At 47.1% G+C, this 25122-nt stretch overlaps 2 protein-coding genes across 8 annotated transcripts in view; both read right to left on the bottom strand.

The window, feature by feature from the left end:
* Positions 1 to 443, bottom strand: part of PARP6 (poly(ADP-ribose) polymerase family member 6) — a 57356-nt gene extending 56913 nt beyond the window's left edge. For 2 of the 7 annotated variants that reach the window (XR_008327492.1, XR_008327493.1), the window contains exon 1: positions 108 to 441. The gene's annotated coding sequence lies outside the window, so the exon portion shown is untranslated. Of the gene's footprint in view, positions 1 to 107 lie in introns of all 7 variants that reach the window. The other 5 variants (XM_053364924.1, XM_053364925.1, XM_053364922.1 and 2 more) reach the window with 3 other exon arrangements.
* A 10671-nt stretch (positions 444 to 11114) lies between these two features.
* Positions 11115 to 24865, bottom strand: LOC128401765 (SH2 domain-containing adapter protein D-like). Its single transcript, XM_053365191.1, has 7 exons — positions 24546 to 24865; positions 21608 to 21737; positions 16560 to 16784; positions 15542 to 15748; positions 13936 to 14059; positions 12556 to 12675; positions 11115 to 11400 (listed from the first exon to the last, which is right to left on the bottom strand). The coding sequence occupies exons 1-7, from the start codon at positions 24843 to 24845 to the stop codon at positions 11193 to 11195; spliced, it is 1314 nt and encodes a 437-aa protein (XP_053221166.1). The 5' UTR covers positions 24846 to 24865; the 3' UTR covers positions 11115 to 11192.
* Between the last annotated feature and the right edge of the window lie 257 nt (positions 24866 to 25122).

The raw sequence follows: 25122 nt of genomic DNA, 5'->3' as shown, positions 1-25122 counted from the left end.
GGTCCTCGCCTCCCGGCTTCTCTTCTGCATCTCTCGGCCTCGGTACCCGCAAAAGGCAAATCCATGCAAACGTCCGTCCCCCGCGCCCCGTTCTCCATCATACTTACCTGCCTCCACTGCTACGGAAGGCCTGGCGAGACGGGGACCGCGAGGCTCACCAGGCTGCTGGTGGCAGGCAGACGGGCATGGCGCAACGGAAGGGAAACCTGGACGGGAGATCAATGGCCAGCTTCTGCTGCACAAGGAGCCCGGCGAATTGCGTGCGCGCTAGAGCGAGCGGGGATCCAGCAGGGCAGAAAACAAAAGGCTCGGCGGCGGCGGCTGGCTTTGTCGCTCTCATAAAGGAGCTCTGTGGCCCCGATGCTTTTGCCCATGCTCAGTGCAGCTCCGGGATGCTGTCATGTGATGCTTCGCAGCGAGACGAAAGGGTTGGGGGGGCAGAGAGGGATGCCGGGGAAGAGCCAGGCAGCCAGGCGCCCGGGGGCGCGCAGGCGGGGGCGCACCAGACGCGCGCTACCCATCCGAGGAGGCTGCTGCCGCCCATTTGCCAGCCTGGCACTGGCCGGCAGTGCCCCTACCTCCCCAGCCCAGCCCTGGCTGCGTGTCTCGCACAAAGGAAGAAAACGGGGGCGCTTTTGCCTAAGGATTTGTTGTTATTATTAATTGAATTTATATATTGCCCTATACCCGGGAGTCTCAGGGCGGTTCACAGAATAAAAGCAAGATATAAAAGCATGAAATGTCTAATAAAAATAAAACAACAACCCAATAGCGCCCCCCCACACACAAAATTCATTTTAAAAGGGCATAGGATGTAAATCGGATCAACCAAAGGCCTGGTTAAAAGGGAACAGTTTTTGCCTGGTGCCTAAAGGCATATAATGAAGGCGCCAGGCGGACTTCCCTAGGAAGAGCATTCCAGATGGGGAGCCACTGCAGAGAAGGTCCCGTTCTCATGTTGCTGTCCTCCGGACCTCTCACGGAGGAGGCGCACGAAGGAGGGCCTCAGAGGATGATCTCAGGGTCCAGGTAGGTTCACATGGAAAGAGGCGCTCCTTGAGGTATAGTGGTCCTGAGACGTTTAAGGCTTTTTAGGTCTACTTGAAACTTGTGAAAAACAGGCCATCCTTGGTTATCTTGGCAGTCCAGTTGCAATTAAGAAATCTGCTGAAAAGGGACACAGTCGTGCTTTCTGCACAATTCCACATGAATGTAGAAAAATAGGGGTGGTTGGCTTTTGCTGCCGAACTCCCCAAGACCCCTAAGTCCATGATTGGTCAGAGATGAATGGATGGAGACAGGATGCAGTGAAAGCAAGGCAGATCTTCATTTTTCTGTTGTGACAGAGTTCCCTCCCCTCCTAGCAAGGAAGCAATAGAAACCCAGAACCAAGAAGAAACATCTCTTTTAAGGGTTTGCATTTTGGCATGGAGAAGGAAGACATCCCCTCTACAAACAGTCAGAAATTACATCACACCTAAGGTGGGGTTACTGTGGCTCAGGCAGGCCAAGGTGTGGTTTAGCAAGTTTCAGTTCGTTCCAGAAACAGTTTGCACAAAATATAAGCATTTGATAAGACAACCAGGATCCCTCAATGCAGAGCATCTGGGTAAATAATGACAATTAATAGAAAGGAGGTTCATAGACATAGGAGAGGAATCCTTTCAGGAACTTCCCCTGACTGTTCTCAGACAAGGGAGATTAAGGAGGCAGAGGAAATATTTAGAGTCTTTTGGAGAGCTAAGGTGGCTTTTGGATTGCTCTCCTGTACTATTTTAGACAGGTGGTTTATATACTTATGTATATGTGTTTACCTTGTGCAATGATCAACATTTATTCTATATTCCTATAACAGCTGGAAGGATGAGGTAGAAGTGGGAACCCTGGGAATCCTACATATTTATTTATTTACCTATTCCCCCACACCTGCCTGAAGGCACAAGATGCATTGCTACCTTGCTGAAGCTAAGCAGGTCTGGTTCTGGTCAGTGCCCGGATGGGAGACTCCCTGGGTACTCATTTTACGCCACCTTGAGTTCCATGGTGGAAGGAAATGGGGATATAAATAAACCAGATGAATAAATAATTAATAAAGCTGGAAAGACTTTAAAATGTGGGGCGAGGAGGGATGGGGGAGAAACTGGATTCAGTTTGCACTTAAAAGCAAAGCTACATAATTCACACTTTTCAAAATAATATGCAGGCCGAAATGAAGTCATCTTTCAAAATGTGCACATCTCCTCATTTTGTAACGCAGGCAAGTAACGGGTACAAAAAATGTATATACTTGAGTAAAGTGTGCATGAAAATGCATATATTTTGCGAATATATAAAAATGGTTCATAGAGAAAATTGCTTTGCACAGGTGTACAACTGACAAAACTAAATGGAAAAACATGTATATTAGGAGAAATTTGCACAGACATGCTGATAAAAAAAAATCCTCATGAAAATTTAAGAAATTCCTAAACTGAAGTAGAGCTAAACATAACTGAAAAAAATGAGAAAGTCAGAGAAACCGAAATGGACAGATTCCCCTGGTGGGAAACAAGCGGGGAAAACTGAGTGGGGGAGACCAGCCAGATTTCCAGTGGCCAGTGACTTATGAATAAATGCTGCTGCTGTCGTGCTTTGGGCAGGAGCCAGGACAAAACCCTAATTTTGGTATGCTTTAATTGTTTAGAACATTTATTAAAACTCAAAGTAAGGCAAATCATCTACAAAACATTAAACTGTTTGATTGTTAATATGCATTGTTTGTTTTTATCATCAACTTTTAAATTCAACGTTCACCACACACTCAAAAGAGAAGGTGGGTGCATAAGGGGTCCGGGATCCATTTTGCAATTTACTCAGTTATGTCTACTGGCACCTCATATTTTACATACACACAAAAGGCATTCAGTGTGACAGAGTGCACATCTGAGTGTAGCAATGCATCTGCTATATTTTTTGTCCCTTCTTGGGGAGATGCCAAAGGTTCTGTCATCATAGGCTGCTGCACTTCAACATTTACCTGTATATCGTATTCAGATTGTCCGGGAGTTGCCCACGCTTCCTTTAACTGGTGACCTCCCTCGTCGTAACGGAGCCATATTGCCGGGTAGCTTCCGTGGAAGTGAGAAAAATCCCCTCTGCAATTAAATGCTTAGGAACTCATTCTTGCACAGTCAAGGAGAGAGAAAGTCTGTGCTGCCACCAGCCTCTCTGCCAATCCAAGAAATGATTCATTTCAGAAATGGACCTACCTGTTTGTTTTCTTTATAAGAAGCTATGACAGGCTTCCAAACACAGCTTTTCCTCATCCCCCACATAGCAGTGGGGAGCTGCTGAGTCGTGACAGGTCCTGGCCGCCTGCCTAGAGAAAGGGATGTACCAGTGGAGCTGATCGGTGGAGCATCTGCTTTGTGGACCAGGTCCCAGGTTCACTTTCAGACACCTCCAAGTAAGACTGGGAGTGCCTGCTGCCTGAAAGCATGGAGACCCATTGCCAGACAATACAGACCTAGATGGACCAAGGGCCTGACTTTAGATAAGACAGCTTCCTATCTTCCCTTCCAGGGCTTAGTGGCTATCTGCCTACAGTATCTAGGAAGAACTTTGAGCAGATGGGGGCAGCTATGGCCTGCCAGGAATGCAGAGTTGGAGAACCTTTTCTGCAAGTAAAGACTAAATTCTTTGGGAAATTTGAGTTTAGCTTCAGGGGAGCGGGGAGAGAGGGTTTGAGTTTGGCCTTCTAGATAATAATAATAATATAATAATAAAAATTTATTATTTACACCCCGCCCATCTGGCTGGGTTTCCCCAGCCACTCTGGGCGGCTTCCAACAGAATATTAAAATACAATAACCTATTAAACATTAATAATAATAATAATAATAATAATAATAATAATAATAATAATAATAATTTTTATTTATACCCCGCCCTCTCCAGCCAAGGCCGGGCTCAGGGCGGCTAACAAGCAATAATAAAAACAAGTTGAATGAATACAACTTAAAAACAAGATTAAAATACAACATAAAAATATTGAAACAATAAAATATAAAAATGCAGCCTCATCACAGGAGGAGAAAGGAAAAAGAAAAAAGAAAGAGGGGGAGGGAATCAAATTGGCTCCAAGCCAAAGGCCAGGTGGAACAGCTCAGTCTTACAGGCCCTGCAGAAAGAAATCAGATCCTGCAGGGCCCTGGTCTCATGAGGCAGATCGTTCCACCAGGCCGGAGCCAGTGTTGAGAAGGCCCTGGCTCTGGTTGAAGCTAATCTAACTTGCTTAGGGCCCGGGACCACTAGGGTGTTGCTATTTATGGACCTAGAGGCTCTCCGTGGGGCAGACCGGGAGAGGCGGTCCCGTAGGTACGAGGGTCCTAGGCCGTAAAAGGCTTTAAAGGTCAAAACCAGCACCTTAAATTTGACCCTGTACTCCACCGGGAGTCAGTGCAGTTTGAAAAGCACTGGGTGAATATGCTCCCATGGCAGAGACCCCGTGAGGAGCCTCGCTGCAGCATTCTGCACCCGCTGGAGTTTCTGGGAGAGCCAGTGTGGTGTAGTGGTTAAGAGCAGTGGACTCGTAATCTGGGGAACCGGGTTCACTTCCCCGCTCCTCCACCTGCAGCTGCTGGGTGACCTTGGGCTAGTCACACTTCTTTGAAGTCTCTCAGCCCCACTCACCTCACAGAGTGTTTGTTGTGGGGGAGGAAGGGAAAGGAGAATGTTAGCCGCTTTGAGACTCCTTAAAGGGAGTGAAAGGCGGGATATCAAATCCAAACTCTTCTTCTTCTTCTTCAAGGGCAGCCCCGCATAGAGCAAATTACAGTAGTCAAGCCTGGAGGTGACCGTCGCATGGATCACTGTGGCCAGGTCGGGGCAGGAAAGGTAAAAGCTTTTAATTAAAAGCTTCCCTAAACAGGGCTGCCTTCAGATGTCTGCTAAAAGTCTGGTAGTTGTTTTTCTTTTTGACATCTGGTGGGAGGGCGTTCCACAGGGTGGGTGCCACTACCAAGAAGGCCCTCTGCCTGGTTCCCTGTAGCTTGGCTTCTCGCAGAGAGGGAACCACCAGAAGGCCCTCGGCACTGGACCTCAGTGCCCGGGCAGAACGATGGGGGTGGAGGCGCTCCTTCAGGTATACTGGACTGAGGCCATTTAGGGCTTTAAAGGTTAGCACCAACACTTTGAATTTTGCTCAGAAATGTACTGGAAGCCAGTGTAGGTCTTTCAAGACCGGTGTTATATGGTCTCAGTGGCCGCTCCCAGTCACCAGTCTAGCTGCCGCATTCTGGATTAGTTGTAGTTTCCGGGTCACCTTCAAAGGTAGCCCCACGTAGAGCGCATGGCAGTAGTCCAAGCGAGAGATAACTAGATATTGTTGCAGCGCCATTCCCATGCAGGGAAATGCATGCAAGGACAGGCAGACTGAGCAGACGAGACCAAGACTGGGTCCAACAGTCAAGAAGTGGTTTCTGTAGAGGGAAGTGAGGGGGCAGATAGGGCTCGTTCACCTGGGAAAGTAGCCCATCTAGGAGAAGGAAAACTCTGACCCTAAACCTCTTCTGTCTTGCAGCTACAGTGGAACCTTGGTTCTCAAACAGCTTAGTTGACGAACATATTGGCTCCCGAACATTGAAAACCCAGAATTGTGTGTTCTGGTTTTCTAACATATTTTGGAAGCTGAGCGTCCACTGCAGCTCTCGGCTATTGTTTCCAGGGTGCCTGTGCCAATCAGAAGCCATGCCTTGGTTTTCAAATGTTTTGGGAGTTGAATGGATTTCCAGAACGGATTAAGTTTGAGAAAACAAGGTTCCACTGTATATTCGTTTGTGAGAAAGGCTTTGGGAGTAAGCTCTGAGGGAAAATCCATACCTGCTGCCTTGTGGGACATCTTCGAGAGAAGAAAAGGTTAAGGAGCAAACCCTACAGAAATCCATAGGGGGTCCCTAAAATGGCTGGATGGCATCTTGTGTGCTTCCTTCTGGCACCTGCTGCAGCCAAGCTGGTGCCAAACATATTGCTTTGCTTTCCTTTGGACCACATCTTGTTGTCTGAGCAGTCCAGGACCTCCAGACACACTGCCCTGGAGAGGTCCCTTTTGCACTGCTACTGCAGCAAAAACAACATAGGGGGCAGCAGTTATGATTTACCACTCTCTGCAGTCACAACAGGTGCTGTGATTCCCTAATGGTTTGGCTTCACCCCTGGAGGTGCATTCCATTGTCTCTCAAGACACACAGATGCCAAAAACCACCCTTTCCATCATCCCTGGCCATTGGTTATGCTAGCTGGGGCCAATAGGAGTCGAGAGTTGATCAATGTCTGTAAGGTACTACACTGGCTACCCCATGTTTATTTGAAGAATTTAGACACACACATCTCTTTCTGCCTGTGTCTCAAAGCAGCTTACGAAAAATTAAATCCCACCCAGAACGTATGAAATTCAAAACACAGACTAAAACATAAGAAAATAAAAAGAGCAGAGCAGCCTTCAGTGGTGTCAAGGTATCCTGAAATAAAATGGCCTTGATCTGACACTTGAAACTTTGATGGGGCAGTGATTGCCTTGTTTCTGCCTTACAATAAATAATGGGTAAGGCTGACCTACCTGTGCACACTTACCTGGAAGTAAGAGCCATTGAAGGTAGTAGGAATTGCTTCTGGAGGTGAGGAGCATGAAGGTTTTTTTATAATTATGTGACGGGAAAAGATTGAGTAGAGATTAATTTCCGCTCATAATACCAGAATGCAGCATCGCCCAGTAAAATTGTCTGGCAGCATGACTCAGGACAAAAGAAATTATTTATCCTCCTAATGCATAATTCACTTACGGAAGGGATGCGGAACCTCCAGCCCTCCAGTTCTGCAGCTTACAAAAATAAAAATGTAAAATACACAAATTTTTAAACATAATCTGGCTGGACTACAGGTTTCCCACCCTTGGCTTATCATATCTATTGCAACAAGTTTCATGGTATGGGGGCTATTAGCAATGATAGGTAAATGGAACCTCCATGTCCATAAGCAGTATACCTCATGAGTGCTGGTTGCTCTGGATGTTGTTGGGCTCCAGCTCCTATCAGTCCTAGACAGTATGGTCAGAAGTAATGGGGGTCGTAGTCCCCTGGAGGGTCACAGGTCGCCCAACCCTACTTTAGGCTTTACTTATGGGTTTCCCAGAACATCTGTGTAACTACTGTTGAACACAGGATATTAAACAAGGTGTGTGGGCACATGTGGCCCTCACAATATTTTTTAATTTTTTAATTTTATTGAATTTATATGCCGCCCTATACCCGCAGGTCTCAGGGCCACTTCCATCATCCGTGATCAGTGGCTGTACCAAAAACATCACGGTGTCCAACAAAATCTGGATACAGTGGTACCTCGGGTCACATACGCTTCAGACTCTGCTAACCAGAAACAGTGCTTCAGGTTAAGAACTTTGCTTCAGGATGAGAACAGAAATCATGCTCCGGCGGCGCAGCAGCAGCAGCTGGAGGCCCCATTAGATAATTGAAGCTAGTTGGAAGTGGTGCTTCAGGTTAAGAACAGTTTCAGGTTAAGTACAGACTCCGGAACGAATTAAGTACTTAACCCGAGGTACCACTGTAGTCACATCCTTTCCCCACTCCTGGACTAGGTAGACTTCAAGTCTCGTCTTGTGAGACTCTTTTCTTATGTGTTTAGGGACACTGGTAAGTGGAAACAAAATTTAAAAAAATTCCTTCCAGCCGCACCTTAGAGACCAACTAAGTTTGTTATTGGTATGAACTTTCGTGTGCATGCACAAACAAACTTAGTTGGTCTCTAAGATGCTACTGGAAGGAATTTTTTTTGTTTTGTTTCGACTACGGCAGACCAACACAGCTACCTACCTGTAACTGGTAGGTGGGTGAGAGAGAGACAATTTGTGAGTGAGTGGCAGACACACACGCTGGACCTGGGCACACATTCGGTTACAGATGGACACAGATGGCCCACGCCATTTTGGTGCCCGAGACAGAAATGTCTAGATGGCAGGTATCCCACCCCAGATGGTATAAACTAAATAATAAACCATTTCCTGCTCTGATGTTGTATCTCCATAGGACTAGCAGTGGCTTTTTAAATTACTTGCTCCTTTTAACTGCAGACTGAAACCGGGGCCATCCTACAAGCAAAGCACAGATTCCTGCCTTGCAGGGGGTTGGTGTTACGATACGAGAGCAATGCAGCTGCAAACTGGTAGCTTGTTTACATCACATGATGTGACTAGCTGTGGGAAGGAATCTTCCCGGAAGTTCACAGGCTTCAAAAGTCTTTGTCCTCTGTGTAATATGAGACCTTCCTGATGCGTATGTGAAGGAAGTCTTTGCCACTTGCTTGCTGAACACTGAACTGTTCGGACATGTTTTTTGTAGAGTTGCACAGTCAGAAAATAAACAAGATGTAGAAAGACTTTCTGACTATCTTCTTTTCTCCTGCTGGTATGCAAGGAGGGAAGGGGGTGTGCATCTTCCACGCTGGGAGATGTCTCCTATCTCAATCTCCTGGACTGCAGGGGATTGCAGCCAGGGCAGATCACCAGTAAACAAGCCCGGGAGCCTGGGAGAATTGCCAGCTTCTCCCGGAGGGGCTTGTTTTCCAACAGTTGGACCTTCGAGGTCCCTGCCAGCTCTACAGTTCTATGATTCGCTGCGCCATGATTCATGCTCCCATGGAGCTATCCCATACTGAATGATCCCGCAATCCCTTTCAGTCTTAAGGGAGGGAGGGAAGGAGCCAATGCAGAACAATGAGCAGAGCATGTGGACTGCAGAGTACAGATGGGTCTCAATGTCCTCACCGTTGCTCAAAGTCACTCTTTGTCAGCAAAGATGTGAACGTCATCCAGAGACTGCAATGGCAGGAGAAAAGACCATTTTGGTTTTTGGGCACAGGAAAGAGGAATATGGGTCACTTTCACACACACCCCCCCCCCGAAGAACAACGTGGCCTGGGGAAAGCCAACTCAGCTAGAGAAAGAACATCTGCAGGGAGTTTGTTTTATCCTTCCCCTTTTTTGATACAATCCTGAGTTTGCAGTGAGAGGGAGTGATTTGCTGGTAGCACCATAATATGTGCTGAAGCCCTCAGAGATCAACGGGCAGGTATAGCAACCGCCTGTCAGGCTCTAAGTAGATTTAAAAGGCACAGGAGAAGGCAGGCCTCAGTGGAACTAACAAGCCCAAGAAACAGGGATGCTGGGTGAATAAAGGTACCCCTGCCCATATGGGCCAGTCGTGTCCGACTCTAGGGTTGTGCGCCCATCTCACTTAAGAGGCCGGGGGCCAGCGCTGTCCGGAGACACTTTCGGGTCACGTGGCCAGCGTGACGAAGCTGCTCTGGCAAGCCAGCACCAGCGCAGCACACAGAAACGCCGTTTACCTTCCCTCTATAAAGCGGTACCTATTTATCTACTTGCACTTAATTGTGCTTTTGAACTGCTAGGTGGGCAGGAGCTGGGACCGAAGACGGGAGCTCACCCCGCCGCGGGGATTCGAACCTCTGACCATACGATCGGCAGGTCCTAGGCACTGAGGTTTTACCCACAGCGCCACCCGCTGTGTGAATATATGCTGCCAAATCTTGGCCGCAGCCATGAGTGTTGCCAGAGTCACACCATCCACATGTCCAGCAGGTTGGTGGCAATGTAACCCACAAGGCCACAAAGCAAACAACACACTGAAAATAAAGACCTCACAGGATTTCTCGTTATGATATGCCCCTCTGGAAGTTTTGCACAAATCCAGAAATTTACTGAATAAGTTAAATAATAAGCCCTACGCTTTCAGCAATAAGAACTAGATGGTACATCTGTAAGCATGAGAAAGATCATTCAGGCATTCTCAACGGCTACCAAATTAAGCACAAAATAGTTAGAGGAGTCTGGGACAGTGGGAGAGAGCAAGGATAAGCTCTGAGTGTCCCTGTTTACTGTTGATGGTGCAGAGGACAGCAGCAATCAAGGCATGCCATGTCATTTGTTTTTTATTTGAAGGAGCTAGAAACAAAAGACCACCTGACTAGTACCAAATGAGGGTTTCACAATGCATCCTGGGTAAATTCATTACACATGCAAATCTTCCCACCATAGGGAGATAAGAAGCTGCCTTGTACCAGGTCAGACTACCCATTCCTTTTGGTCCATGCCACTGTCTACCACAAGTGGTAGTGGTTCTCCAGGATCTCAAGCACAGGACTTTCCTGTCCCTTGCCCCATCTGATCATTTCAGTTGGAGATGCCCAAAATTCAGCCTGGGACCTTCAGCATGCCTTTGCACTGAGCTCTAGTTCCTCTGTCTTTCTTGTCATCCGTTCTTTTTGTCTTCTTGGTTCACTGAATCTCTGCCTGGAGGCTGGCTGATGGGGCCTTTTGGAAGATGATGAGGTCCAGTCATCAGAAGAGCTGGCTGAAGGCAGGCTGCTCACATGACTGAGAACAGAGACCTGGATTTGACTGATAAAGTAGCATCAGGAGAGACAACTCCATTCGGGGGAAAGGCAGATCCTATTGAACAGCAACCAGTCAGAAATCCCGTGGATAGTTTCGTCTGCTCGCAGGAAACTACCAGCTTTGAAGCTGTCGCAGATAGAGGTCAAAATAGAGAGAGGGGAGTCAGCAAGTTGTGAAACCAAGAGGAAGTTGGTGGCTGGTTGGCCCACTTGCACGCTCCCTCTCTTGATCTCTCATCCCTTTACAACTCTCAGTCAAAACAGGAAAGCTATCTCCATAGAACAGTACCATGCTTCATGTGACATTGAATGATAGGAATGCTTGATCTGTGATGTGCAGGCAACATGTGGCAAACAGGCCTGCTGGAATTGGGCCCAAAGGAGACAGAATGGAATAATGGTGTAGGTGGTTCGACTCCTTCATACTCGAGGTGCCACCCAGCTTTGTAATTCCAAGTCCTCCTCCCTGAGAACTGGTTTTCTCCTACTTTGGGGGGCCTGCCCTGAAGATGTCAAGAGAGTTAACTGGCACCCAACGAGGAGGGCCTGGAGTCCCAACATGAAAAAAGCCTGGTTTCTCCTGCAGATGCAGAGCTGAGGATGGAACGGTTCCGAGGTCCGTTTGGGTGGCCTGTGCCTTCCAGCCTCACCTCTTCCAATCCATGCAAGCAACTGCAATCCAAAAATGTTCTGCTCTTGTCCAACGCTCACCCGTCCTCCGCCAGAAGTCACTGCTCAGCTGCAAGGCAGCTGGAGGGTTGCGTGGTGACGGGATAGAGCAGGGACATGTGCTCTGCTCCCTGGATGGGCAGCTTGTGGCTGGCGTAGTGGTGGATGATCTCAGGGACGTTGTCAAAGGGAGGGCTGTGCTGGCCCAGGACAAATTTGTGGTCTTCAGTCTGCAAGAGCTTCATGTGAAGGAAGCCTTGGCTGCTCCTAGGGGAAGGAATGGTAGGAGGGTGGGTCAGCAGTGGGTTGGATCAGAGGTCATGGGCCTCTTTCTCTCCCGGCCCTCTTTTCCCTGCTGGGTAGCCCTCTCTCAGCTGGTTAAATCCTCCCTTCCCTGCAGTTCCAGTGCTGACTGACCCCCATGTATTGAGCTTTCTCCTAAGCTTAAAAGCAGCATGGGACAGGGAATTTCCATCAAAATCCTCTTGTGTAGCTTGGCAGGGAAAAGGGGACTGGATCTTTATCTGGAGCTCCATCCCTTCTTCCTGCTGCTCAGTGGGAGAGTATAACATGGGCCCTGGAATATTAAGCAGTGGGCAGGAAGCAGACCAGAGGTGCAGATTGCATACTTCTGTAAAAGAGGCAAGTTTCTTGGAGACTGCATCCTGAACAGAAAATGTGCATATTGCCTAGAAAATGTACAAAAGACGGTGGATATATATGCACATTCCCCAAGGCTTGCTGGAGATTATGCGTACCCAAATAATTCATCCACGATATGTACATTTACCCAGGGGTCAGCAAATTTTTTCAGCAGGGGGACGATCCACTGTCCCTCAGACCTTGGGGGGGGGGCTGGACTATATTTTGGAAAGAAAAAAAATGAACTAATTCCTATGCCCCACAAATAACCCAGAGATGCATTTTAAATAAAAGGACACTTTCTACTCATGTAAAAACATGCTGATTCCCAAACCATCCATGGGCCAGATTTAGACGGCGATTGGGCCAGATCCAGCCCCTGGGCCTTAGTTTGCCTGCCCATGCATTTACCCATGCCAGTTTGAGAGTATGTATATTGACCGAAAAATGTGCACATTCCCCTCTTCATGGATGGTTTATGTGCAGATTCTCCATGAGGTCTGGCGAATGTGCAGTTCTAATGCATATTAACCACTCAATTACACTCCCCTTCCACTTACTATTATTCCTGGATGGTCTCCCATCCACCTACCAACCAGACCGAGACCTGCTTAGCTTTAGCAAGTTCCAGATTGCAACCTTTATGTTGCACGGCCCCATTCACTTCATCCTAATGCTCCCTGAGGCCCTGCCAGGCTTTCTCAGTGAAACTCCGTGTACTACTTTAGTCAGCTCAGAACAGTACGATGCATACAGAATCCTCAATGCTCACACACTCACTTCAGGGAGAGGGAGAAGGCATCATGGCTGCTCTCACTGTTCCGCACCAGGTAACTGGCTTCTCTGCAAAGTCGCAGTAGCCCCTCGGCACCCACTCGGCTCAAGGTCCCATGATACCAGCTGTGGAGGAGAAAGGAAGTCATCCACTCAAACCCCTATAGAGAGGTCCTTCAGGAACCTTCAGCTGGAGACGTGAGATACTAACCTAATTTTAAAATAAACTAAATAATAATAGTTTTTGGTCCACATGCGCCTACATACCAAGGCATGCATTTCTCCACAAGGAGCCATATAAATAGAAGACACCTGAAGGTTTTCAGCCTGGATTAGGTACCACCTTTGTCACTTCAGAAAGATTCAAAGGGAGGCTCCAGAATGAAACTCATGATCTACAATGCACAACTAAAATGGATGGAGTGGGATTAGGACTCAGTTGGAACAAAGGTTCTCTCCCCTGGCTGTGCACAGCAAAGCTAAGACGGGTGTGCAAATCACCCATTGTTGCTGTTGTGTATGGCTATTGTTCTTCTATTGTATGGGTGTGGGGAACCTTTACTGGCCTTATCTCTCCACCCATGCTGAGCCAAATGTGATAGTTGGGAGGCCCCTGTCCACTTGCCAATCCCCTGATGTCACTATGATGTCAAGCGATGCTGCACTTTGAAGCTCCGGTTGTCGAGACTTCAAAGCACAGCACAGGAACACCCAGGAGCTCACTTTACACACACAACTGTTATTTGGGGCCCCGGTCTTATCTGCCCCACAGCATTTGATGAAGTGGGTTTTATCCACACAAAAATGGATGCCACGATGAACCTTAGACCTTCAAAGAGCCAAGGGTCTCGTTTTTTGAGCTCATTTCACTACTGCCTTTCTTGTCCAGATTGTGATCATCAGTCCCTGCTTACTGGCTAAGAGAAGAAGAGTTTGGATTTGATATCCCACTTTATCACTACCCGAAGGAGTCTCAAAGTGACTAACAATCTCCTTTCCCTTCCTCCCCCACAACAAACACTCTGTGAGGTGAGTGAGGCTGAGAGACTTTAGAGAAGTGTGACTAGCCCAAGGTCACCCAGCAGCTGCATGTGGAGGAGCGGAGACGCAAACCCGGTTCCCCAGATTAGGAGGCTACCGCTCTTAACCACTACACCACACTGGCTCTCACCAGAATGAGTTCTGGGGCGGGAGATTGGCTTGGTGTCTCTGACAACAGAAATGGCCAGAGCAGAATTTTGCTGAAAGTGTTGTATTCCTACCACGCAAAGCTCAGCAGAGGAAGGTGGATGGGGTCAAGTATGTGGTGTTGTCGGTGCCCTAGTGTGTGATCAGACATGCAAGTGTCCCTGTCCCAGCCTCCTCTCCTATGCTCAAGCTACTTACGCTTGGCTCTCCAGCGGCAAAGTGGGATTGACGCGTTCACCGAAAGCTAACCCGTGCTCCATGCTCAGCCAGCATGCGCTACTCCTCTTCTCTGGGCAAGGCTGGTTCTTCACAGCTCCCTTGCCTTGGGGCAGAAACACACGAGTGTGCATGAAATAAGGAACATGTGGTGGCGGGTCCCAAGGTGCAGAACAAGAGCAACTCAGAAAGCAGAATAACAGATTGGGGAAGAGTGCAAGAAACTTGGGAGCCCTGAATTTATAGTGCAACATCAGGGCGTGAGACAAAAAAGGAAGAAGGTGGAGGTGGAAAAAGGTGACAGGAGATCACATGGCAGGGCTATCCGGTAAACATGCAAAGGAATTGAGCTACTAAACTGCTATCCAAAGACCCTGATGTTGGGAAAGATAGAGGGCACAAGGAGAAGGGGACGACAGAGGACGAGATGGTGGGACAGTGTTCTCGAAGCTACCAGCATGAGTTTGACCAAACTGCGGGAGGCAGTGGAAGACAGAAGTGCCTGGTGTGCTCTGGTCCATGGGGTCACGAAGAGTCGGACACGACTAAATGACTAAACAACAACAACAAAACCCCACTGAACACCATAGGGCTTGCTTCTGAGTAAGCGTGCACAGGGTTGCACCACAACGCCTGTTATTTAGTCTGGGAGATTCGCTGCAAGCAGGAAATCTACCCCCTTATCACTGGAGGCCCCATCCTCACCTTTTTTAGTATCTCAGGGCCAAAACATGTTTTGTCTACTTCCAAGATCCCCCCCCCCCGGGTTTGGTGTGTTTTAAAAAATGAAAAAGCAACTTCAGGGTGCTAGAGGGCTAGGGAGATGAGGGCTCTTTAAATCTTTCACTGCCAGCCACTCTAAAACCACATCTCTCTCCAGCAGCTTTGCTTCTCAATGGGGAAAGGATGTGGGGACCACATATGCTTTCTACCTTGGAGTGAGTCGACCAACTCGGGAGGAGGCAATTTTGAGTGGACAAATTGCTGGCCAGAAAAGGGTTCAATGGCCCCTTGCATTCTTCCCTGCAAACCGATGCCCCTGCGACTACAGTGGTACCTCGGGTTAAGTACTTAATTCATTCTGGAGGTCCGTTCTTAACTTGAAAGTGTTCTTAACCTGAAGCACCACTTTAGCTAATGGGGCCTCCTGCTGCTGCCGCGCCGCCAGAGCCCGATTTCTGTTCTTAGCCTGAAGCAAAGTTCTTAACCTGAAGCACTATTTCTGGGTTTAGCGGAGTGTGTAACCTGAAGCGTATGTAACCTGAAGCGTATGTAACCCAAGGTACCACTGTACTTCCCTTAAAAGCCTAAAAAGGAGTCCAGTAAAAAGTATCAGTCACAAAACTGTGCTGTGTAGCCCTTAGCCTTTGAAGTAGGAGCTGCCCATTTTTCAGATTCACCATGAGGACTAGGAACTTTATCTTTAAATACAAAATTAAAAAAAGAGATTTTTGGGACCCTGTGTTGTCTTGCATGTCTGCGGAGAAATTGCTGCCATGCAGATGCCCAGACCCTCTGCCTATATTATCTCAATGGCTAGAGCATCCCTATTCCCATCCCAAAGCTTGTGTGGTTTGTGGATACCCACTACTGACATCCAGGGGTCTGGCCAGAGCTTCAGGGTCCTGGAGGCTGACACTGGTATCCTGGAGGCTTGGCGGAGCATCGGCCGGCAGGCATCTGGCGCTGATGCTCTGAAGAGTGGGTGGTCCCTCAGCATCCATGTGGTTCGCAGAGCTGTCTAGCTGGCCGACGGGCGGGGGCCATGGCAGCTCCTGAATTCCTTCGATTTCAACTGGACAGATCATTAGGAGAGAAAAGAAAGAATTCTGGAGGGAGGCTGGCTAGATATTCCCAGGGAGCAGAAAGGGCTTAAAGCCCCCTCCCAAATAGGCGCTCAGATCAACCTGTCAGTCCCCACAGCAACATAAAAAAGACGTTAGGACATCCAGACACCCAGGCAAAGAGATGGAATGACCAACCATCAGGGATAATGGAAGCTGCAATCCAAAACATCTGATGCGCACCAAACTGCAGAAGGCTGGTTTAACTTTTAGCTTGGCTCTCCATCCCACCACAAAAACATAAATAAAGCAGATTCTGCTAGGGATGGGCAAATCTGTCATATTCAGTTTCTCAGGGTTTGTCAGGTTTCCAATCTTACGTTCAGTTTGCTACATTTCCATATAAATTTGTGATTTTTTGGAAAGTCCTTGTAAAAATTCATCAGAATTTTATTGTGGATTTCTCCTAATACACATACTTTTGTATGCAATTTTGCCTAATATACGCATTTTCCCACAGCAAGATTTGCATTTGGTATGTCATTTTCAGTAATATGTGCATTCATATGCCTGCTTTGCCCTGCTATCTGCATTTTTGTGGCTGCAGAACTGCATTACAACCTCGAATCAGTTTGAAAAACAGCTGTGTCTCAGTTTGACTATTGTTTCAGGAAGTGTGAATTTGGTAGGTTCACCTTTAATAAACGAGAGCTAAATTGAAATTCCATCCTGGCTCCCTGTCTTTTGTCTTATGCATGCCTAATCCCACCTATCCCCAAACCAAAAAAAGTCCCTGTGACAATGCTCCCTTTGGCTACTTGCCTGCAAATACCCTGGAGATACGCTCCTTTTTCCACTCCCAGGGCTGATCATATTCCTCCGGTGGCCGCTCATCGTCTTCCGGCAGCCACGAGTATCGGCACTGCACGCCAAGTGGTTGCTGGAGGTCAGGGTTTATGCAGTTCTCAGGTGCTTCATAAGGAATGTCATATAAGTGCAGAGGTTTCTGAGCAGCTAGGGCATCGTTGGAGCCTGTTTTCTGGATCTCTGGTAGCAAAGAAGGAAAGATTTCACTTTAAAACAGGCTTGCAAATAGTTATTAGCCTGCAAAAGAATTTTACCTGCCTGGTGGGAGCTGGCAGATGAGGGATAGAGAGCTCCCTCCCTCCTGCAGCAGTTTGCAGTATCTTTTTGCAGGGCACAAACAAGGCATAGAGTGCCCCAGACCACTCCTGTGTCTGCATGAGTTTCCATGCACTAGTTTGCATGCCATTCTTTTTCGCTTCTTATGGCTACTGCTTAAAATGCAAGGCCATTTTAATATCCGAGCACAATTGCAAGCACAATTCAAAGTGTTGGTGCTGACCTTTAAAGCCCTAAACGGCCTTGGTACAGCATACCTGAAGGAGCATCTCCACCCCCATCGTTCTGCCCGGACACTGAGGTCCAGCGCCGAGGGCCTTCTGGAGGTTCCCTTGCTGCGAGAAGCAAAGTTACAGGGAACCAGGCAGAGGGCCTTCTTGGTAGTGGCACCCGCCCTGTGGAATGCCCTCCCACCAGATGTCATAGAGAAAAATAACTACCAAACTTTTAGAAGACATCTGAAGGCAGCCCTGTTTAGGGAAGCTTTTAATGTTTAATAGGTTATTGTATTTTAGTGTTTTGTTGGAAGCCGCCCAGAGTGATTGGGGAAACCCAGCCAGATGGGCAGGGTATAAATAATAAATTATTATTATTATTATTATTATTATTATTATTATTATTATTATTCCTCCTCCCTGGATTCCAGATTTGCACCTCTGGGATTTCACATGTCCAGTTAGAAATTACCCAGTTTCTGATAGCACACTTGAATTAATGGCTCCTCCAGTGACCTGTTGAATACTGAATATTCACTGACTGCACAAAGCACACATGGTGTCTGGAGGCCAGTCAAGTCTTTATTGAGCATTCCTTCTGATTTGTTTATGGGGCAGTTATACCACAACGGGAATTCCGCCTGTATCCATCCTGATTTATTTGCACTGTTTGCACACCTTCCTACTGACAATTCATAGCAACCCCCACCAGCACCTGGGGCAGAACTTTTATTAAGAGATTGCCCAAAGTTTTTGAGCTTTTTTAAGGAGATCAGCCAAAGTTGTTGCTTTTTAAAAAAGTGGATTTGTTCCACTAAGGTAACAGATCTCTTCAATCCACTTGAATTTCTCAAACCTACAGTTCAAGTATGCATTTGAGCCCCTCCTGCAAAATACTGACAGTCTGGACTGCTGCATTCATATGTGGTGACAGGCAGAGACAGCAGTGACCATAATTTAACTTTCATATTTGTTTTTTTTTTTTAATTTTTATTGGTTTTTTCCACACATAATACAAGACAATACAACACAATACAAAACATACAAACACGTAAACACGTATAATTTCTTAACCTTTCATTTCTTAAGCCTTCTTTCAGCGACTTCCCCATACCTCCCCTTCCTGCATCCCTGTTATCAATCTTTTCAGCATCCCCTAATTTCAATATAATACTTTCTTTAGATCTTATTTCTCATATCCAATTGCTAATCGCTGCAATTCTATTTTGCATTACCCAAAACATTTTAGCATTCATTAATTTTACAACAGTTCTTAAGATAAATTTTAAACTTCTTCCAATCTTCTTCCACCGTCTCTTTCCCTTGGTCACGGATTCTGCCGGTCATCTCAGCCAGTCCCATATAGTCTATTACCTTAGTCTGCCATTCTTCCAGTGTAGGTAGTTCTTGTGTCTTCCAATACTTCGCTAATAGTACTCTTGCTGCTGTTGTAGCGTACATAAAAAACGTCCTATCTTTCCTTGACACCAATTGGCCTACCATGCCCAGGAGGAAGGCTTCTGGTTTCTTCACGAACGTGCATTTAAGCACCTTTTTCATTTCATTATAAATCATTTCCCAGAATACCTTGATCCTTGGGCACGTCCACCAAAGGTGGTAGAAAGTACCTTCAGTTTCCTTACATTTCCAACATTTATTATCGGGCATATGGTAAATTTTTGCAAGCTTGACTGGGGTCATGTACCACCTATAAATCATTTTCATAATGTTCTCTCTCAAGGCATTACATGCCGTAAACTTTATACCGGTGGTCCATAACTGCTCCCAGTCAGCAAACATAATGTTATGACCAATGTCTTGTGCCCATTTAATCATAGCTGATTTAACCGTCTCATCCTGTGTATTCCATTTCAACAGCAGGTTATACATTCTTGACAAGTTCTTAGTATTGGGTTCCAATAGCTCTGTTTCTAATTTTGACCTCTCCACCTGGAAGCCAATTTTCCTGTCCTGTTTGAAGACTTCATTTATCTGATAGTAATGAAGCCAGTCTCTTACTTTTGACTTCAGTTTCTCATAGCTCTGCAATTTCACTTTTCCCTCCTCCTGTTCTATAATTTCCCAGTACTTTGGCCATTTGGATTCCATATTAAGTTTTTTCACTTCCTTAGCCTCCATTGGTGACAGCCACCTGGGGGTTTTGTTTTCCAACAAATCTTTATATCGAATCCAAACCTTATACAATGCTTTCCTAACAATATGGTTCTTGAAACCTTGATGAATTTTTACCTTGTCGTACCATATATATGCATGCCAGCCAAATCTGTTGTTAAACCCTTCCAAATCCAAAATGTCTGTGTTTTCAAGAAGCAGCCAGCTTTTCAGCCAGCAAAACGCCGCTGATTCATAGTACAACTTTAAGTCCGGCAGGGCAAACCCCCCTCTTTCTTTTGCATCAGTTAATATCTTAAATTTTATTCTGGGCTTTTTGCCCTGCCAGACAAATCTAGATATGTCTTTTTGCCACTTCTTGAAACAATCCATTTTGTCTAAAATCTGCAATGTTTGAAATAAAAACAACATTCTAGGCAAGACATTCGTCTTAATAACAGCAATACGGCCTAACAAGGAAAGTCTCAAATTTGACCATACTTCTAGATCTTTCTTAATTTCTGACCAGCATTTCTCATAGTTATCTTTAAATAAATTCACATTCTTAGATGTCAAATTAATCCCCAGGTATTTCACCTTCTTTGCTACCATTAACCCCGTTTCACTCTGAAACTTTTCCCTTTCAACAGCTGTTAAATTTTTGTCCAGTACTTTCGTTTTCTGTTTGTTCAACATAATTTAACTTTCATATTTGGGGCAACTGTTATGTGACATGGTCAGGAGGAGGAAGAGAAGGAAGATAATTTCTTCCAGAACAGGACTGCCTCCTTCCGTGTTTGTTTTTATTTTTGATGCAATGCCACATTTCTGGTGTAGCATCAGAAGAAGTCTTGAGGATTTCACATTCACTCAGCCATGAAGCTCCCTGTGGCAACTTTTGGCAGCCGCCCAATCTTTCACTGGAGTGAAATATTATCAGTCATGGGGGCATGAAGAGTGTGCGTATGAATTTAACAGCGCTCAGCTTTTTTATATATATTTTTAGTTGCTATTTTGTTACTGTTGATAATATGGTTTTATAGATTATAAATGCCATACAGATTTGTTAATCACGTGAGTTTTGTTGTAATTGCAATATTTAGCTTATTTTTAGTAGTTGCTTTGTTAATAGTGTTTTATAGATTGTAATTGTTTTCTTGATGATTTGTTACTTATTTTATATCACTGTATTTGTGATGTTCCATTATGTTTTATTGGGACATGGGTGGTGCTGTGGCTTAAACCACAGAGCCTAGGACTTGCCAATCAGAAGGTTGGTGGTTCGAATCCCCGCGACAGGGTGAGCTCCCGCTGCTCAGTCCCAGCTCCTGCCAACCTAGCAGTTCGAAAGCACGTCAAAGTGCAAGTAGATAAATAGGTACCACTCCGGCGGGAAGGTAAATGGTGTTTCTGTGCGCTGCTCTGGTTCTCCAGAAGCGGCTTAGTCATGCTGGTCACATGACCCGGAAGCTGTACGCTGGTTCCCTCGGCCGATAAAGCGAGATGAGCGCCGGAACCCCAGAGTCGGTCACGACTGGACCTAATGGTCAGGGGTCCCTTTACCCTTTATTATGTTTTATTATGTTTTCGTCCTTTCATAAAGTTGGAAGCGACCCTTAGGATCATCTCAACCCACCCCCACATTTTTTGTAAGCCGCTTTGGGATTCATTTGAATGAAAAGCGGCATAAAAGTAGAACAAATCGAACCAAATCAATCAAAATCTCAGCCTAACCTTCCTCACAGGGTTGCTGTGAGGATAAAAGGCAAGGGAGGAACTGTCTATTCTCCCTCCTGCTCACTGGAAGAAAGATGAAATTTAAATGTAGTAAGTGAACGAACAAATAAATAAATGTGGCCTTCAAGGAAACTTAACAAAATTTCAAAAACGTCAATCAGAAATCTACAAAACAGAAAATATCACAAAACTGTGAACTCACAGCTAGAACAATGAGCATGCCACTACTGAGATTTTTCCTATTAAATACTTTCTACTAGTTTAGTGAATGTACAGAAGCCAACCTGGAAACACAATAAACTGAAGGATGAGGTTGAAACAAACAAGTACTGAGTGTAGGAAAATAGAAGATAATGAAATAAAGATCATATATGACACTCAATAGATGTCTTTGCACTAGCTCAGACCTTCCCCAACCCAGGTCTCTCCAGATGTGTTGGACTACAGCTCCCATAGTCTCAGACAATTGGCCATACTGGCTGGGACTGATGGGAACCGGAGTTCAAAATACCCAGAAGGTACCAGATTAGAGAAAGCTGCATCAGAGAGCATCATTATGTTCCCTATTTCAAAGTTTTCCATCCAACACTGCAAAGATAAGTCTCACTCCAGATCTGGGAGGTTAAGAAACACAGAAGACTTAGCATCAAAACGGTACTTTACCTGCCAGCAACTTCTGAGCTTCATATGGTTCCATATAGCCTTCGCTTTTCACCCTTTCCTGCTCCCCGGTTTGACAACTAGTTTCTTGTCTAGTATCAAACGGATCTGCGTAGTCCTCCACAATCATCATCTGAAAGGGAGAAGACGACCCAATTAGTTAGAAAAGTGTGGTGCTGCTTTACACAGAGTCAGGCCATTGCTCCATCTACTTTGGTACTGAGTTTCATTGTATTTTACCTATTGTTTGTAACATGTTTGCTTTATCGCTTTGTGCTTTAAATCCATAATCGTGTGGAACCTGAAAGCCAGGGCAGCTAGTCTCCTTCACCTCCTGGAGGATAGTCACGATGGCAATGTTCTGCCTCCCCTGTCAGCAAAGGTTCTTTATGTTTGCAACAACTGCGGCCCGTGTTTTGTTAGCCCCAAAATGGAAAACGAGAAAGGTCCCAACCAAAGAAGAATGGCAACTTCAGTTGACAGAATATGCACAACTTGCAGACTTAACATATAAGAGAACAAGAAGAACATATGTTTAAAGAAGATTGGAAAACATCTACTGAATATTATAGGAAATAACTGTGTACAGCTGAAAACGCTGGCAGCATTAAGATAAATTCAACAGCGTAAATAAGTTTTGACGGATCCAATAATGGAAAACCGATCAGCATAGTTTTTGTAAAATATGCAGGGATTTACGGTATAATATGCAAAATGAACCATGGAAAGAGAAGAAGGGAAGTCATTGATATCTTAAGGATGTCAAATGTTTATTTTAAAGTGTAAAACAGAAAATTTATATATATATATACACACACACACACACACACACACACACACTGTATTTTTTGCTCTATAAGACTCACTTTTTCCCTCCTAAAAAGTAAGGGGAAATATGTGTGTGTGTTATGGAGCGAATGCAGGCTGCGCAGCTATCCCAGAATCCAGAACAGTGAGAGGGATTGCTGCTTTTGCTGCACAGTGATCCCTCTTGCTGTTCTGGCTTCTGGGATTCAGAATATTTTTTTCTTGTTTTCCTCCTCCCAAAACTAGGTGCATCTTATGGTCTGGTGCGTCTTCCAGGATGAAAAATACGGCATATAAAGTTCCGAATCTGCATTCACAGACTCGGAACAGACACCAAAACAGCAAGCAGTCGACATGACTTGTCCATACCTGGGAAAGCATTTATACAAAACCAAGCTATGTAAGCCGGCCTCTACAGCCCAATTAACTCGTCCTTGACTGGCAGGCCCCTTCCCAACTCTCATGGTAGGTACCTTCAACCCCCTCCCCCCAATAAATTTCTGAGGGGGCCAACTACACCCCAAAAGTTTGTGGGCATTGCCATTCAAATGACGTGCATGCGCCATGCCTTGTGGTCAATTATGTGGGTCCAGGCTTACCGCCCCCACCCCCAATATTTTATTAAAGTTGACACCCCTGACTCTCACCACCCATCTCCCCGATAAGGGAGAAGCTGACAGGCGGGCAGTGTGAGAAGCCTCCCCTCTCCCAACTAGCTAACCATCCCAAGCCCACCAATCAGCAGCGCATCAAAGCAAGCCAAAGAGCACATCGCAAAAGCAAAGGCTTAAACATATGTGAACTCATTCATGCAGCAATTAACTATTAGTCCCAGTGCTATCTTGTCTACCAAGGTGGCATTTACAGGCCTTCCAGAACATTTTTGCGGTTTGGTTCCGCACAGGAGAGCGCTGTCGCACAGCACTCAGATTCTACTTGTTGATTTCCCAGAAGGATCTGGTTGGCCACTGATGAACAGGATGGAGGACTAGATTGGGCCACTGGCCTGATTCAGCTTGGCTTTCTGAGTTCTTATTCTTATTCTTTATTGAATTTATATACCGCCCTATACCCCAAGGTCTCAGGGCAGTTCACAGAAAAGATCAACATAAAAACCACAATACACTGGACGCTCGGGTTGCGAACATGATCCATGCGAGAGGCACGTTCGCAACCCGCAGTGTTTGCAACCTGCAACCCGCACATCTGCGCACGCGTGGGTTGTGATTTGGCACTTCTGTGCATGTGCAAAGCACGATTTAGTGTTTCTGCGCATGCACAAGCGCCAAAACCTGGAAGTAACCATTCCGGTACTTCCGCGTTCGGCGCGGTGCGCAACCAGAAAGCACACAACCCGAAGGGCCTGTAACCCGAGGTATGACTGTATAATCAAAATAAACAACAACAACAACCCAATAACACACACACACCCTAAAAAGGAGCCAAACAAGAAGTAACCTTCTAATGCTGGGGTAAGGCAGGAGCCTGTGGCCTCCAGGTCTTGCTGGACTCCCATCCTCCCTGACCATTGGCCATGTTGGCTGGGACTGATGGGAGTTGGAGTCCAGCAACATCTGGGGGGCACTGCATCGGCTACCAGTGATGGGGGGGGGGAGGATAAGCAAATCCTGGTAACCTGCGGTGCCCAAAGGGCCATGAGTCAAAAAGAGTAGCCAAGGACGTGTCTATGCAAAACAGAACACAACCACTTTGATTCCTGCCTTGCAGGGGTTGGACTAAATGACCCAGGGGCCCCTTTCCAACTCTAGAATTCTGCGATTCTAACAACTGGGAGAGAGACCCGCTTCAAAATTGCTGGCGAGGTGGCCTCCGGTCCATGCAGGGCGAGGGCACGGTCCTATACACGTGAACTCGGAGCTTGGCCCCAGTGGGCTCCCGGCTGCTTACCTCCGGGGAAACGTGTCTGGGATCGAAGCCGAGAAGTCTTGCCCCGCCCGTCCCCAGGCTCCTTTTAGCGTTTTGCTGGGACAAGGAGAACAATGGGGGCTTACTTCCGAGTAAACAGAGCCAGGCTGCAGGCTGAAACGAAAGCCTCCCCTCCCCACCCTCCAGAGAAAGAGCATCGTGTAAACAGGGGAACCTCCGGCTCCAGCTCCCGCCCCGGCGGCCCCACCTTTTCTCGCTGGCCCTCGATATCGCCGGTCCCGGAGGCCGCGGCTGTTTCGGCCGCCTGCGCCGCTTCCACCCGGATGAGGCGCCTCCGGGGCGATCGGCAGCGGCGGCCGTCGGGGTCGGCGGCGGGCGCGGAGACGGCGGCGGCGCCGCCCGCGTAGGGGTCTTCGAAGTCCCGCTCCCGCTGCAGCCGGTAGGCAGCGAGCAGGTCGGGCTGCTCGGGGCCCGCCGCGTAATCCGGCTGCGGCGGCGCCGGCTTGGCGCTGCGGAAAAGCAGGCGCTCGCGGAGCCAGCGCGCCATGGTGCGCCCCGGAGCGGCGGCGGCGGGGCGCACGCGGAGCAGCGGCGGCGGCGGTCCCGGGCCCGCGGAAGGGCCGGTCGGAGCTCCTGCTCGCCTAGCCGGCCGGTGCGGAAGCGCTGTGCCCGCCCATCGCCCCCGATCTCCCCCTCCTTTCCCGGCGCGCTGCTCCCCGAGACGCATCGGGCCTTTGGGGCGCAAGCTCGGCTACGGGGCGGCGATCGCCACGGAGCGCCCCCGATCGCTCCCGTGCGGAGCCTTGGCTTCCCATTGACCCCAC

Source organism: Podarcis raffonei, chromosome 14, assembly GCF_027172205.1.
Source record: "Podarcis raffonei isolate rPodRaf1 chromosome 14, rPodRaf1.pri, whole genome shotgun sequence".
NCBI lineage: Eukaryota > Metazoa > Chordata > Lepidosauria > Squamata > Lacertidae > Podarcis > Podarcis raffonei.
This window is presented reverse-complemented; position numbering and strand designations above follow the sequence as displayed.